Source organism: Drosophila serrata, unplaced genomic scaffold (assembly GCF_035046125.1).
Source record: "Drosophila serrata isolate PLE 108 unplaced genomic scaffold, ASM3504612v1 contig_240, whole genome shotgun sequence".
NCBI classification, from domain to species: Eukaryota; Metazoa; Arthropoda; class Insecta; order Diptera; family Drosophilidae; genus Drosophila; species Drosophila serrata.
In genome coordinates, this window is record NW_028257138.1 from 5,674,611 (window position 1) to 5,689,858 (window position 15,248).

Consider the following 15,248-nt stretch of genomic DNA (forward strand, 5'->3'; position numbering starts at 1 on the left):
ATCCTTGGTTAACCAATTCGCATAGCCACTCAGCGGTTATGACAGCTTATATAGAAGGAGAAGAAATTTAAACTATAGATACAAATAATCAATATAATTCAATGAAACTCATTTCCTGTTTAAACCTGAATATCAATAAGTGATTAGCTTAAAAATATTCAGCAAAAACACCAATTTAATACCTTTATTTAACAAAGTGTCAAATGAAATTTGTTTGTTTGACAGCTCATAATTTAATAGTGTATGTCTCGCCATGATTTTGACAAATATTTTAAATATTTTCAGCCATAAAGTATGAATAATTAATTACACAATTATTCCAGTTTCATTTTGCCATGCTTAGAGACAGGTTAAATATGTCTGAATGTGCTGTGATTTCCCAATGATAGACAAAAAATCCCAGTAATTAAAAAATAAGCCCCAAGAGCTAAAGTCCTGTAAAGTGTTGAAGGCTTGTTGGTAGTTTTCTCAAGTCCTAAGCTGGCAGCCTCCCTCGAAAGTAGGCAACACTTGGGGCCAGGCTCGCCTCATTGTCCGAGCTGACAAGCCAAAGAGCTTGGGGCGATTTCTGGTGTGGCTACCAGTTGTTGATAGTTTCCACAAACAATCGCATAACAATGCTTGTGGGAGTGGTCCCTGACCTAAGCCTGGCCGAAAAGCTGATAGAAAAGAGGGCCAAACTTTTAGCCATTCAAATGCAAATCGTTGCGCAAATCTTCAAATGACTTCGATTGGTTTTGTGGCCTCGTCTTTTGTTCCTGCCGGCGATCCCCGCTCGAAGGCACAATAGACCTGCTGCTCCTAATCGGAGTCCGGGAATCCAGGATTCTAGGAGTCCAGAAGTCCGAATGAGAACATGTAAATGCATTAAAACAATGGCCGTCACAGAATTTTAACGAATTCCCCAGGCCCAATTGAGGCACAATTTAATTTTGCTACCCAATCTCTGTCGCTCTCTTTCTCCTGGAGAGACTTTATGAGACCAAGTCCCATTTGCATTTCTGTGAGAACTCGATTTCCGCTTGGTCAAGTGACATGATTGATACTCCCGGGCGCCGGACGTCTGAATGATTCCAGGGGATTGTCCCCAGTTGCCTCCTTCGGGGCGTAAAAACAACACCCGGGGCTTTGACATCCTCGGACAAGGAGCCGGAGCAGGAGCAGCAGCAGCAGGCGGTGGTGACAGAAGGACATGGTCTCTGACAGGACAATGCCACGAAGGGGTACGGGGCACCAAGCATGGCATTCACATCAAGTAGCCGACACGTTGCAGCTTACAAAGTTGTGCAAAAATGATTCTTGGTCTCAGGCAGATGAATGCGTAAGCAGCGTTCCCTGGTTTTAAAAAGAAAAACTATAAAAAAGTCCCAAAAAACACAATAAATTTTCAACAAATGTCATGATCTATGATATATCACCTTATAAACAGAGTATTATTAACTTATTATCAACTTAATTGCCAGCTCAAGTCACACACTGTTTATTTTAATTATTTAATGCACAGAAACAATTTTAATAGACTTCCAATCAAATAAGGTTATTATTAAGCCTTTATAATTGGACCTACCTTGTTGATAATTACTCCAGGGTAAAGATCCGTCGCATAACAGGTTTGATTCCCAATTTAAAATGATTTCCGACACTTTTGTTTCAATCACAGCCCGTATATTCTATGTATACATTTTTCTATGGACTTCGTTTGGCATTTATTTTGGAAATAGAAACTTGCGGCTGTCTCTCCGAAGTGGTTTGTTTGTTCGACTCGGTCTCGGACTCAGACTGCAAACAATTAAGTTTGCATATCTATATAAAGAGTGACACTTTTATTTTCTTGTGGTCTTCCTGGGGGCGCAACCAACATGTGCCAGGCTTCTTTTTAGGCAACTGCCACACAGGGAGAAGTGAGCTGAAGGGGGCGAAATGTCAAATGCAATGCAGTTTTAAATAAAATGTACTTGCAATAAATTTCCGCCAGCTTTCTCTCTGTGGAAATATATTATCTGCAGCCTGCTGGCAGCTCCTTCTGTCTTCTGTTTTTTTGGCAAGCCACACACTCTTGTCCGATTTAAATATTTAATCTGATTTCATGTTTCAATGCGTTCGTTGCCTGATAATTTACAGTAACTCTGTGGGCAAGAAAATCTCTAAAATATATGTATAATATTTACAAAAGCATCTCGAATCCATAGACTCTCAAGTGTTGCTCTGCATTTTAATTGGACTTGGAATTATAAGTTTAAACAATCACGTGGGAGTGAGAGGAACGCCTAAGAATGCCAAATTGTGGCGAAATGTATTTAAGTGAAAGTACTTGGGCCTTGATTGTGGCTTATGAAAAGCCTTGTAATTATGACTGAATTAAGACCAGTTGAAGCATACAATTAGAAAATGTAAATACTTTGAAAACAACTAAGATAGTTCGAAATAGTTTAAAAGGATTTAAACGCAATAGGAGGGAACTAGAATCAGTTATGCTAACTATACATTTATTTTCCAATTATTTCCCTTATTACCATGACCCGCATTACTAAATTTTAATTTAAAGTAATATAGTAATTTGTGCAAAGGTTAACTACAAAGAATACTCAAAGTTAACAGCCTAACTTAATTATAACTTATTCACGATTATAGATTCCTTACCCTTACGATAGTTTCAAAACTGAACCTGACTTTGGCGCCAACTTTTGATACATTAATAAATCTTTGAAGGGTATCATTATTTCAATCAAAAGCTTGAAACTAAGTGAAGGAATTATTTCCGACCCTATAAAGTATATATATTCTTGATCAGCATGAGAAACTGAATCGATCTAGATATGTCCGGTGAGAAAATAAATTTTTGAAAATTTTTACAATTTTATAAGGGGTTATATCGTTAAAATTCAATTCAAAAATTGAACAAAAATTTTAAATTTTTAATTTTTAAAACTTAGTACGCAGATTTGTTAAGCCTATAAAACCGAAGTCAGAACAGCTTTCCGAATTGATATAAATGGATTTTTGGCTTAGTTATAATACTTATTTTAATTTAATTAATTCGAAATAGGTTTTATTTAGGCAGTTTCTTATAAATTAATACTTGATTTAATTAATACCTTTCCGTCCTTAATAGTACATCCTTTACCAATTACATCTTTAAAATAATTCGTATGGCTTAAATTAAGTTGGATAGAGTTTAATTCCCCTAATTAAGGTTAGTTTTTGGCATTTTGTAATCATTTCTAGTATCTCTTTTACAACTCCCCCTTTTCCACCTTCTGTATAACTTCCAAAACCCGATCGTTGATTATATTCACATTGTTGCCCCATATAAAGTTGACGTGATTGAAGAGAGGATCTTCTATCAAGTAATCAAGGATCACATTCGGCAGATTGTCCCGCAGTCGCACCACATCGATATCCGAGGTCAGTCGATCGTTTTTACTGTAGTACAGGGCCACCTTACAGTCCACCCTCGATACGTTGTACTGTGGCGGAGTGTCGGCTCCATGATGTCGCCGATTCTCCCAGGTATTATAGTAATTGTATTTGAAAAATCCACCGCTGTGGATCTGCTGGCCATAGTGCTCAACGGACTTGACGGACGATCCTGCCTGTGTGTGTCCCAGGAATAGAGGCACCAGACTGGTGTTGAACTGCTTATAATCCACTCCCATTACCTCCTGCACGAGGTAAGTGCAGGTGTTCTGAAAGACAAAGCTGCAGAGTCGGTGTAAGAGTTTGCGCCACACCTCACTCTCGGGGGGAGCTTCATAAATCCCAAAGGTTCTCAGAAGAGTCTGAAAGGGAAATATAAATAGAGTTTAAATATTTCCAACCAGTTATTTACTCTACTCACCGCTATGGGTCGCATATACTTGACCAATGTCAGGATAATTGGTGAATCAATGTGATCCCAATAGGCCACAGGTGCCAGGGCCTGCATCGATTTGATCTTTCTCATGTACAGAGGCCTCTCACTGCCCATCACAAAAAAGGAGGTGGTGCCCTGGGAGTGGCCCACGTAGTGCAGCTGTTGAAATCCCTTGCTCCTGGCCAGGATGTAGTCTATAGTAGCCGGTAGATCGTACATTCCTAACTCGTGAAAGGAGAAATCCCAGAACTGTGGCTGATACCGATGATATCGCTTGTGCTTCCTCGAATACCGATTTCCCCGAGTATTAATCAGCCATATATCATAGCCCAAATCGCTGAGTAGGAAGCCCAGGGAGCGACCAGGTCCCAGGATCACATAGGCCACGGAACTGTCAAACAATCCATGGACCATTAAAACCGGTTGGCCTCCTGGTTTGGGTATGCGATGTACCGTGAGGACAAAGCCATCTTTGGCGATCACTTTATGGGTTTCCGCTGGATAGCCATACTTCATGATCAGTTCCGGCTTCAAGGATAATATTTAATTGAAATTTTTATAATAGAATAAGGTAACTATTTCCTACCGTAATCAGTAGGCCATCTTCCAAAGCGACTTTATTAACTTGAATCAAGTTGCTGGAAACAGAGTTGAGAGCCAGGAAAAGCCAGATTCCAATGGCAAGCTCGCATGTTGTTCTATTTAAAATTGAGTTCCTAAACATTTTGCCTTCTCTACTTACTAAGTTACAGCTTTAGTCACTGCAATTTGCAGCATGCACTTCAAAGTATTAGGAATTGATTTATAACGAAACGTAAATCACAAATTGGACAATCAAATGACTCAGGCAAGATAGATTCATGCCAAAAGTGTTTGAGAAAAAGTTTTTAAGCTGCACATAATGGTTGTGGGAACACGACTTTTTACAGATTTAAGTTATATAGAGCACTTGTTTTTTTTTTTAATTTGTAATAAATTTATAATCTATTACATTATTTTAAAGTGTGATACATCTATTTTCTTTTTATTATTGTTATCTTTTATAAATAATTAATTGCTTTACAATGACATTATATCCTTTGATGTCATTTAAAATTGATTGAAATATATTTGATTTTATTAAATTTTTTTTCTATTTATTATCCTTGGTCTTTCATTCTGAAAACTTATCACATTTTTATTAATGGCTTAGGTAATCCTTATATCCTTAAGTCATTATTATAAGACTCTATGGATTAAGAGACTTATCCGGAAGTTACCCTTATCTTTATTATTTATGAAAGATCATAAAATTTCTCTGGCTTAGAACTACTCCGGTTGCGCGATCGCTTGCCACTGAGCTATAAAATTAAGCCGTGTGCCGTTTTTGATTCGAGCAGCTAATTTTAGTTAGTTAGAGGCTAGTTACCCGCTCCCCTCCTTGACCCGATTGCTAAGCGCAACTCACGTGAATCAGGCCAATCAATATGCATAGAAATGGAATCTCGGCTCTCTCATTGTTGAAATATATTAAACAAGTTCTCAAAGCAATATAACTAAATAAATGTGGAAATAAAACAAGTTGCCGGTTAACTAAGGTCGCGTAATTTGATATGAAAGCTGGAAAATTCATTGATAACCTGATAAATCACAACGAATTGTACTCAGTTGAGTTCGAAGTTTATTGTGTTTTGTGTTTAATGTAAAACGAGTTGCAATGAGAGAGTAATTATACAATTGACACACTAACTAGCTAATGAAGCATTATAAATATATGGATTTTATATATTAATGTTTATTTTAAAGCTAATAAAACCCTGTTTATAACCGGTCTATTCTTAGTGGAATTATTCAGAATAAATGAATGGCAAGTGGTTACTTTAATACAAGTGATGTAATGGCTATCATATTATTTGGAATTAATAAATTGAAACCGGAAACTTTTTGGGTTTTTTCTTTTTTGTAAGTCATTGAAAAGTTCAATATTTGATTTATAATAAGGTAATATTTCTAATCCTAAATAATTATTTGCACATCATCATTGTCTCCTATAGATTATATTATTTAGTCCCAAAACAAGTTTATTGGCATTAGATCCATGAGATTGAACTGACTTATCCCATCTTTATTAAATATATTGTGTGTTAGAACTATAGTCGCAAATCATTTATATATAATATGGAATATAAACATCCCAAAAGTATGCACTAAAGAGAGACTTATTTTATTTGTGACTAAGTAACTTGATTAGGTAATTCTAGGTTACAATTTTAATCTGTAAAGTCCAATTACACAGTTCGGACGATAATTAGGCCAAATTATAATGTAATTAATATAATCTAAGTTCAGTTTTTGCTAATGTGACCAATCACGAAAGCATAACTAAAGACAACAAATAAGCAGTATTTAATTCTAATTTATAATTAATAATTATTATATTTTATTATATTATATAATTTTAAGTTTGAAGTAATAAATACTTAATAATAGATATAGCCTTCGCCCCATTAATATTTACTGTTAAACGTTAGGATAAGCCCCTATCCCAACCATCATTAGATGACGGAATTCTCGTGAACCCTCATATTCTCCAGCATTCGGTCCCACAGCAAGGTCCTGGCATCAATGCCCCAGATGAAGTCCAGGTGATTGAAGTCCTTGTCATCCACCAGATACTTGGTCACCACCTTGGGCAAACGGCTGTTCAGCATATCCACATCCTCGGGCGGAGAAAGCCAATCATTCTGGCCATAGTAGAGGGCCACCTTGGCCTTGACATTTTCTAGACGATATGTCGGAGGCTCAATGGTGCCATAAGTCCAGTGATTCCTCAGCCAGCCGTAGTCGTACTGCCGGAAAACTCCGGCTCTGTTGAGCTGTCCGTAGTGCTGCATCTGCTTGGTGGAGGCACCGGCGGGAGCGTGGCCTACGATCACAGGGAGCATCGTCTCGTTCAGCTGCTGCTTATCGAATCCGGTGGTCAGGAAGATCATGTTGGAGCAGATCTCCTTGGTAATGGTGGTCTCGTCACAAATTAACTGATTAAACATGCTGATGAACTCATTCTTGGGCAGAAACTCGTGGACGCCAATCATCTTGAGGATCAACTGGATGAGGGAATCGTAATAATTAGTATAAAAGGGTCAGGAAAGGATGTTGGTAGGAAAGGGGTTTTAGAATTGGAATGCTTTTTGGTTTCGTTAACTTTAAAAGCTCCACACTGCGTATGAGTGCTATTTTCAACCCAAATTCGTTTTGAATTCAAAACAAGTGTGAATTTCCAATTCAAAAGTCCCCTAAACAGGATAGGATTAGAGGATGGGGTAACTTACGCCCACCGATAGATGCCATTGGGCCAGGAAATTAACCACAGGACTGCGGCAGTGCTTGAGGAAGGCCACCGGGGCCAAGGCCTGCATCAGGATGATCTTTTCCATATATTCCGGCCGCTCGCTGGCCATGATCCAGAACACCATAGTGCCCTGGGAGTGACCCACATAGTGCAGCTGCCTGGCACCCGTCAAGTTCAGTATGTAGTCGATGGTGCTGGGGATATCATGCTTGCCCATCTCATGGAAGGTGAAATCCCAGAACTTGGCATGATGTGTGCTGTACTTCACGTGCTTTCGCGAATATGTATTACCGCGCACATTGGCCATCCAGACATCGTAGCCCTGTTCAAAGAGCAGGTAAGCTTTGGAACAGAAAAACAAAACACAATCAGTATTGAGGAGCACGGGGAGATAGCCTTTGAACCACCTACCTAGTCCCTTGTTGGGGCCCATCATCACCCAGGTGGCTGAACTGTCCAGCAGGCCATGGACCAGGAGCACGGGTGTGGCTCCTGGACGAGCTATCCGGTGCAGGGTCAGTATGTAGCCATCATCAGTCTGCACGGTGTGACTTTCCGCCGGATAACCATATTTGTGTATGAGACCATCCTGCAAGAAAATACAAAATGTTATAAGCTTGCATATTATATTTGTATAGGAAGCATCGTGAAACCCTGAACCCGGTTGGTCATACAAACCGCTAATCGCTTTAAGTGCTTATATCAGCAGTTGGTATTCATAAAAGAAACACGTGAAAGGTATACCAAAATGTCAAGTATAACGAAATACAATCTTAATACAATTACTCACACTAGACAAATTTTTAATGAATACTTTACACTAATTAAAGCATCAAGCGTTTTCGCTAGAATTCTAAAAAGTCGGTTAAGCTTCTATATGTTGCTGAGTTTTATATTTATAACATTAACCCACATTTTTAGCTACTGTTTACTTACCGTGCTCAAGTGAGAATCCTCCTTTATATTGGGATCTAGATCGAATCGGAAAGTTCTCTCCAGGGACTTATTCGCAATCGTGGGCGGCTTGAAGTCGACATTGAACAGGGTGACGTTGCCCAGGGCGAAGGCCAGCCCCGAGACGGATGTCTGCAGCAGGCACAGACATAGGCCACAGATTAGCAATTTTATTGACATTTCCCTAACTTTAGCTCCGGTTTATATATAGTAGAGTCTTAATTATATAGAGAGATGTGATCGGTGCGAGGCACAGTTGTTGACTGATGTCAGCCCCGATGGGAGGGCAACAAAGAAACCTTCTCTTGATGCGAGAAATTCGACACTTTCCGCTCGCCAGTAATCAGTAGTCACTGGAACGTATAATACTTTCAATCGAATTGAATCACCGCCACAGGGGCAGCGGCAGGAGGCACAAATATTGGTCAAATGTGGCGATAACCCGCCTGCCTTCGTCACTGGCTAATCACTGATAAGAGCCCAGGAGCCCCAGGGTCCGGCTTGGAGCGGTCTTGACTTTGGAACCACTTACGCACGAGATGTGGCCGCCCCCCGAACAACAACTGAAGAAGATGTTTTGTCGTTATTCCCATCCAAGGGGGTCCGCTCTACCTTGGCAACATTCGTTCAACAAACAAACTCAACATGTTGCCAGGCCAATTGAGCGGCCTGAGACCCAGACAGAGCTCAGTTGAGTTCAGCAAACCAACTCTCAGCTCAGCTCTGCTCAGCCGGAAAGGGGAAAATATTAATTTTTATTAATTACAGGCACACGCGGTGTAAAGTTGTTAGTAAATGCCAGTTCATATTGCCAGCTGCCAACTGACAATAAGTTATGGAAATAGTAAAATAGGAATAGCAAAACACACACAGGCCTTGTGTTAATATTTCTAAGCTCACTTTCAGATTAGATTTCGGATTATTATTATTAGTAATATTATTATTAGGTTAAGCACACACTCTTTTAGAAACAAAGTCCAGCAACTGAGGCTATAAATAATGAGTGAACAACAACAATTAGGAATTAAATTATCATCGTAATGTGAAAGAGAAGCTTAGAAGACCTTACTATGCTTACTTTTAATGTTATTTACTGAATATATTGCCTTGATCTATATTTATAGTCGTCATCAAACATCAATTGTAAGCTTTAGAGTCTACATGAGTTAATTAAGTCAGATGTAGTTTAAAGTATTTTAAAAAATGCACATTTAAAAGCAAAAATAAAGTGTAAAAATTTATTAAGTTAACCTTTTTAATAAACATCCCAATTTATGTGCTATTTGTTAGTTTGTTTTTATATTAAAGCAACTATTGACTTCATTAAGATTACTTGAACTTATAATACATATATTTATACCCTTGCAGGGTATTATAATTTCAGTCAGAAGTTTGCAACGCAGTGAAGGAGGCACCTCCGACCATATAAAGTATATATATTCTTGATCAGGATCAACAGCCGAGTCGATCTAGCCATGTCCGTCTGTCCGTCTGTCCGTCTGTCCGTCTGTCCTTCTGTCCGTCTGTCCGTCTGTCCGTCTGTCCGTTTCTACGCAAACTAGTCTCTCAGTTTTGAAGCTATCTGAATGAAACTTTGTAGTTAGCCTTCTATATACTCTCACTCGTATATATGTCGGAACGGGCCGGATCGGACGACTATATCATATAGCTGCCATAGGAATGATCGGAAAATTTTTACAAAAAAAATTTTAACATTTTCAGTTTTCAATAGAATTGGATCAAATTTGAGATATAGCCATTTTATTATACTCTACAATTTTGTATAAAATTTTATGAAAATCGGAATACTATATCATATAGCTCCCATAGGAACGATAGAGAAATTAATACAATTAAAAATTATAACTTTTTCAGTTTTCAATAGATCATCAAATTTAAGGTGTAGCCATTTTATATTAGTCTTAAATTTTGTGTCAAATTTCATGAAAATCGGACGACTATATCATATAGGTGCCATACAAACTATTGTTTGATGTAGAAGAAAAATGGAAATCTGTGAACGAAAAGCTGCAAATATAATATGTATAGGTGAATGAAATGAAAGCAGGTATTACTTCATTGTTTTTTAACACAAATATATATAATTTATATTGTATGGATTCATAGTCATAGAATTTCTATCTGCAAGGGTATATAAACTTCGGCGTGCCGAAGTTAGCTTCCTTTCTTGTTTTGTATCATTTTAAACATTAATCATATTACCTTATCATGGGGAACACCCTAAACATAAATATTTAAATTATTCCGTAGCAACATACACGCTCATATATATTATCAGTTTTAACACATACATATAAAAACCTCATCAAGCTTTGAATATATATATTTTTTTAATTTACATAAAAAAAGGTCAATGAATTTTTAAAGCACATTAACCTTGTAAACATATTTTAGTTTAATTTCCATAAATTAATACGTCTCTTTTTATGATTCCCAACAGTTTTCAGCTAACCATTACATTATATTACAAAATGATCTTAAAACTAATCAACATTTTAGTTTTTCTTTCCTATTTTTATTATCTATCATTAAGCCCAGCCCCTCCCTCTCTAGTAACCACAATTTTGGAATCTAACTTGCCATTGTTTTTTAGTAAACAAATTACTCATTTACGCGATTACTTATTAATTATTTTCCGATCAAAGTGCAAATCCGACGACCGAGTAATAGTCATTAATAAGCATTTATACAATTTATCGCCCGTCGATAGAGAAGTTGCTTATATACATACATTGAAATTAATTTTAGAAATTTACGTATTTACGGATAGTAAACACACAAATGCCAAAATAGAGATGACTCAGTGGGAAATGGGAAATGGGAAATGGGAAAAGGGGGAAAGGGAGTGTGCAGCTTATCTCAGTGACCAGTTGTGGGAGTTCAGTTGAGTCCGAGTGTTATTCAATTATTAAGTGTAGCTTATTCTGCATTTAACGAGCAAACAAACACGCACTCGGCAGTCCGGCAGTCACACAGATACAGATAAAGGCATACAGAGGCAAATGCACTGAACAAAATTCTTTACATTTATTGCATTTTTTATTGTGACTAATCAAAGTTTAAAAAAGGGATAACTAAGACAAAAATGAATTAAATTCGATTCGGAAAGCTGTTCTGTGTTAGTTTTTAGAAGTTTAATAAATCTGGATACTCAATTTAATAATTAAAGAAATTAAAATTTTTATCACTTTTTCTGAATTTTAATGACTGAAATTTGCAAAAAAAATGTGAAAATTTTTTTTCTTTTCGATATGTCTAGATAGATTCTCCTGTTTGTGCTGATCAATAATATATATGATTTATAGGGTCGGAAATGACTCCTTCACTCACAAAAATTATATAACGATCTGCAAAAAGCATTTTATTATATATATATAAATATATATTTTTACGTTAATTTACTTTTCTAACTTTTTTCCAGTGTACTTTGGCAACGAAATACGCAGCTACTTGCTATGCAAATCAGCACAAACAATGTGCAGTTCATTAAATGAGCTGTTGAGCATAAATACATATACATATATACATATATATGTATATATATATTTATAAATTTATGCATGTTGTTATCGCCACAGTGTGTGACCCCTTCCTATATTCATTTGCAATGTCAGCTTCCCCCCCGCCCAGCTCTCTTTGCCCACAAACTGCATATTATCATATGAAAAGCTTTTCCAGCTGAAAACTCGTTTCGCTCGCGGCAACATTTAAGATCTGGCAACATGTTGCCAAAGTCTGATTTATTTACTGTGCGGTTTAGATTTTTTGGAATGCAAATAAAAAAAAATTCCCCAGCTAAATCCATTGATTCGATGAAATTTTTTAGTCCTACTAATTTCCCTCTTGGGCATTGCGAACATAAAGACCACAAGCCAGCCACAAACGATTGCCTGGCACAAAGTGCGGCCAAAAAGTTATATTCGAACTTTTTAATAGTTCGCAAAGGGGGAGGCTGTGGAAGAGTTAGGGGGAAAATGTGGTGGCAGTTGGTCAAATGCCATCGAATGACAAATATTTGCTAGAAATTGGCTAAAGTTCCCAAAAATGACAAGAGTAAAAAAGGAAGCAAATAGTGCATAGATAATAAAAGTCATTCGAGAAGTATGTAAGCATTTTTCTCATTTTATTTATGAGTTAAATTTCATTCCATTAAAGATAAATAATTATATAAAGTATATAAAGCTCATCTTAATTTGTAACATTATTTTTAACACTCCTTACTTTAAGTAACACACATATTTACAAAAGGAAAATTCCAGAAATTATATTTAAATATATCCATTTATAGAAAATTCCATAAATAACAAGCATTTGAAAGCATTGTAGACCTTACTCTTTCCTTTAAAGTATCTTTGAAGTGTTCCCTGAATCTCCCTAAGGCTTTCTTTGCTTTTAGCAACAAGTTAAATGCTGAATACTTTAACAACTTCAAAAGGAAGCCAAAAATACCAGAAAATCTGCCACTTGAACACCATACACACAGAATCCTTGAGAAGCGACCTACTAAACACTTCCACGAAATAAAACAAAAACGAAGAAAGGGAGCGAAATCAATGTGCAAATCTCATAAGATGCGAGCGTTCCAGGACCTTTGGGGGAGGATAATTCCCACACCCGTAGACAAATTTTGCAAATACCCAAGTATTCCGTAAGTGCTCAGTGTGTCAATGTGGCAAATGTATCTGTATCTTTTCGGTACGAGTATCTCTGCTTGTACGAATATCTGCAACTCAGTGCGCCGCCTAACCCTCCGAACACACGTACTCGGATCAATTTCCAGAACGAGATTTATGCGCTCGCCAAAAAAGGGGCCATAAAATATTTATTGTTTTCAAGTTCCCTGGCCATGATAAGCAGAGGCAGGATAACAGAACAAAGGGAGCGAGCAACAGGAACAAGCCTCATCCTTATCCTTATCCTTGGCCTGTAATGCGATACGAACAGAACAGAAAAAGGGGGAGCTGAAGGAGCGTAATATATTACCTTTAAATAGGAATTTATTTTCATGCTAAGCTCGAAATTTAAATGAGAATGAAAGTCTAGATGAGAGTTGGGAAATCAATTCCAATCACAAAAAGGGCAATCAAGTATCTGAAAGAGTTTTGTAATCAACAAATATATGGGATATAGGTTAAAGTGCATATATTTTGAGATTCTTTTTTCTAATTTTAAAGATCAAATTCGTTGCTTTCCCACATGTCCCATTCAAATCCATTTAATTCAACGCATCTGAACTTAACCCTTCAATGCCCGCAACATCTGCACCGATTTATACAAATAATTAACTGTCAACTGCAGGCAGTCAGTCGTCGGAATTTCCTTTCCGCCCTCCTTCCGGCTAAGCGACACCTTCGGGGATCTCAGCATCCCTATACACTGGAAACTTATAGGCTGGGTTTTCGGTTAAATGTGAAAAATGAAAAATATAAATAAGTGTTGATGATTGTTTGGCAGACGACGGAGGCCGGGTGATTTATAAAAATGTGCGAGAAAAATGATTTTTGCACGCCTCGTAGCCGTTGACAGGCTCAAAAAACATCAACCATCAGCTCAGCCCCTTTTTGCGTGGCCCATCATCATCCAAGGGTGCTCCTCTCAGCTGCTCCTGCTGTTCCTGCTGCTCCTGCTGCTCCTGCTGCTCCTCTCCCGGCTGCTGCCAAAGTCATTAACTCGACAAACCGCGTCAACGTCAGTCCATCAGCTAGAGATGGACATTTTTGGCAAATGCGGGTCCTTGGAAAGGATATGCGGGCCTATATTAGGAGCTAAGGAATCTAAAATATTTAGGAATATTATCTAACCAAAGTCTAGTTATTTTTAGATAGCTAGATAGATATATAGAATAATTATCTTGAAATTCTTTGACGAGTTTTTGATATCATTAATATCAATTCATCAATTTCAGTTACATTCTTTTCACTTTCGATATTCTGTACTGATCATACTAAAAATTAATCGCTCCATATATCGATTATGCCCCATCTCCAGCGGAGGCGACTTACGTGTAAGTGGAGCGGAAGTGCACCCATACAAACACACACACACACACGGCAACTCGAAAAATGTTAAGGCATTCGTTATGTCAACAGGCAACAATAAGCGAGTAAGCAAAAGGGATTCCCGGGGAGGAAGGGAGCAGAACGGGAGCTGCGACTCTTGTTAGGCACATTACATCACTCATTTTGAAGCAGCCAGCGGAGCTTGTCCTTGTGTTTGTAATTGTAAGTAAGGGAGTTTCCTCTAACGACCAACTTGCCGCTCAGCCTCGACTTCTTCTCTTTTTTTAATGAAGTGCAGCTCCTGCCCCACCGTCGCCGCTTGCAACTGCAGCCAAGCGACAAATGCCGCGCATTCCCATTTTGCGGCGGGAGAAGTTGCTGGAGAAGCCGGGTTTCGGGATCAGAGACTTTTGAGTGGAGGAGGAGGGAAATCCCCTAACTGACTGTGCGGCCTTTTCTGCTCTGTGGCACGTTCACGATTCCTTTTTGCGTTTTTGTTTTTCTCAGCCTTTTGGCTTTAAAGGTATACAAATCTCTCGCTTCGCTGCATGCCAAGTGGAAAATGCGTTAATTGGGCATTAAATGGGAAAAGGGAGGAGGTTGTGTTTTTTTAGGATTATTAACTAAAAATATACAGGAAAAAGTTCTATTTACTTTCTTAGAATTCCTACTTCTACTACAAAATAAGGCTGGGTAAATATTTCCCTGTTGGTAAAAGCATCTTAAATAGCCAACAATTTAAACAAATTGTTTGTTAATCGATTTCCAAACTCCACCTGCTACCCAGGGCCACCCTTGGAGAGTAATTTCCCCATCCCTCGCACTCTTTGGTCTTTGTCTTTCCACCTGTGCCACCTGCTGGTTCAATCAACTAATAAACTTGCCGATGACGACAGCGACTGCAAAGTGATTATTGATTTAATTACACATCAAAGCATCCAAGAAGATCAGGAGGAACTGGGGGGTTGGCAATCAAAGTTCCTATAGGAACTCCGAACAACTCGGGCTGCTGCTGCCTTCGTCACTATGCCAAAGTAATAAAATGCTAATGAATTAATTTTCGCAGGAACCCTGCAGTAAAGTAACTTCC

General features: G+C 38.0%; 2 protein-coding genes across 3 annotated transcripts; both read right to left on the bottom strand.

Moving 5' to 3' along the window:
* Positions 1-3,032: 3,032 nt before the first annotated feature.
* Positions 3,033-5,212, bottom strand: LOC110183374 (lipase 1). Its single transcript, XM_020951636.2, has 3 exons — positions 4,440-5,212; positions 3,839-4,381; positions 3,033-3,779 (listed from the first exon to the last, which is right to left on the bottom strand). The coding sequence occupies exons 1-3, from the start codon at positions 4,575-4,577 to the stop codon at positions 3,234-3,236; spliced, it is 1,227 nt and encodes a 408-aa protein (XP_020807295.2). The 5' UTR covers positions 4,578-5,212; the 3' UTR covers positions 3,033-3,233.
* A 1,033-nt stretch (positions 5,213-6,245) lies between these two features.
* On the bottom strand, positions 6,246-8,982 carry Lip4 (Lipase 4). 2 transcript variants are annotated; one of them, XM_020951566.2, is made up of 4 exons: positions 8,121-8,982; positions 7,596-7,773; positions 7,171-7,526; positions 6,246-6,939 (listed from the first exon to the last, which is right to left on the bottom strand). In XM_020951566.2, exons 1-4 carry the CDS (start codon positions 8,316-8,318, stop codon positions 6,388-6,390), a joined length of 1,284 nt encoding a protein of 427 aa, XP_020807225.2. In that variant the 5' UTR covers positions 8,319-8,982; the 3' UTR covers positions 6,246-6,387. The 2 variants fall into 2 exon arrangements, with proteins under 2 accessions (XP_020807225.2, XP_020807224.2); XM_020951565.2 differs by having other exon boundaries at positions 7,165-7,526; positions 8,121-8,969.
* Positions 8,983-15,248: the final 6,266 nt, after the last annotated feature.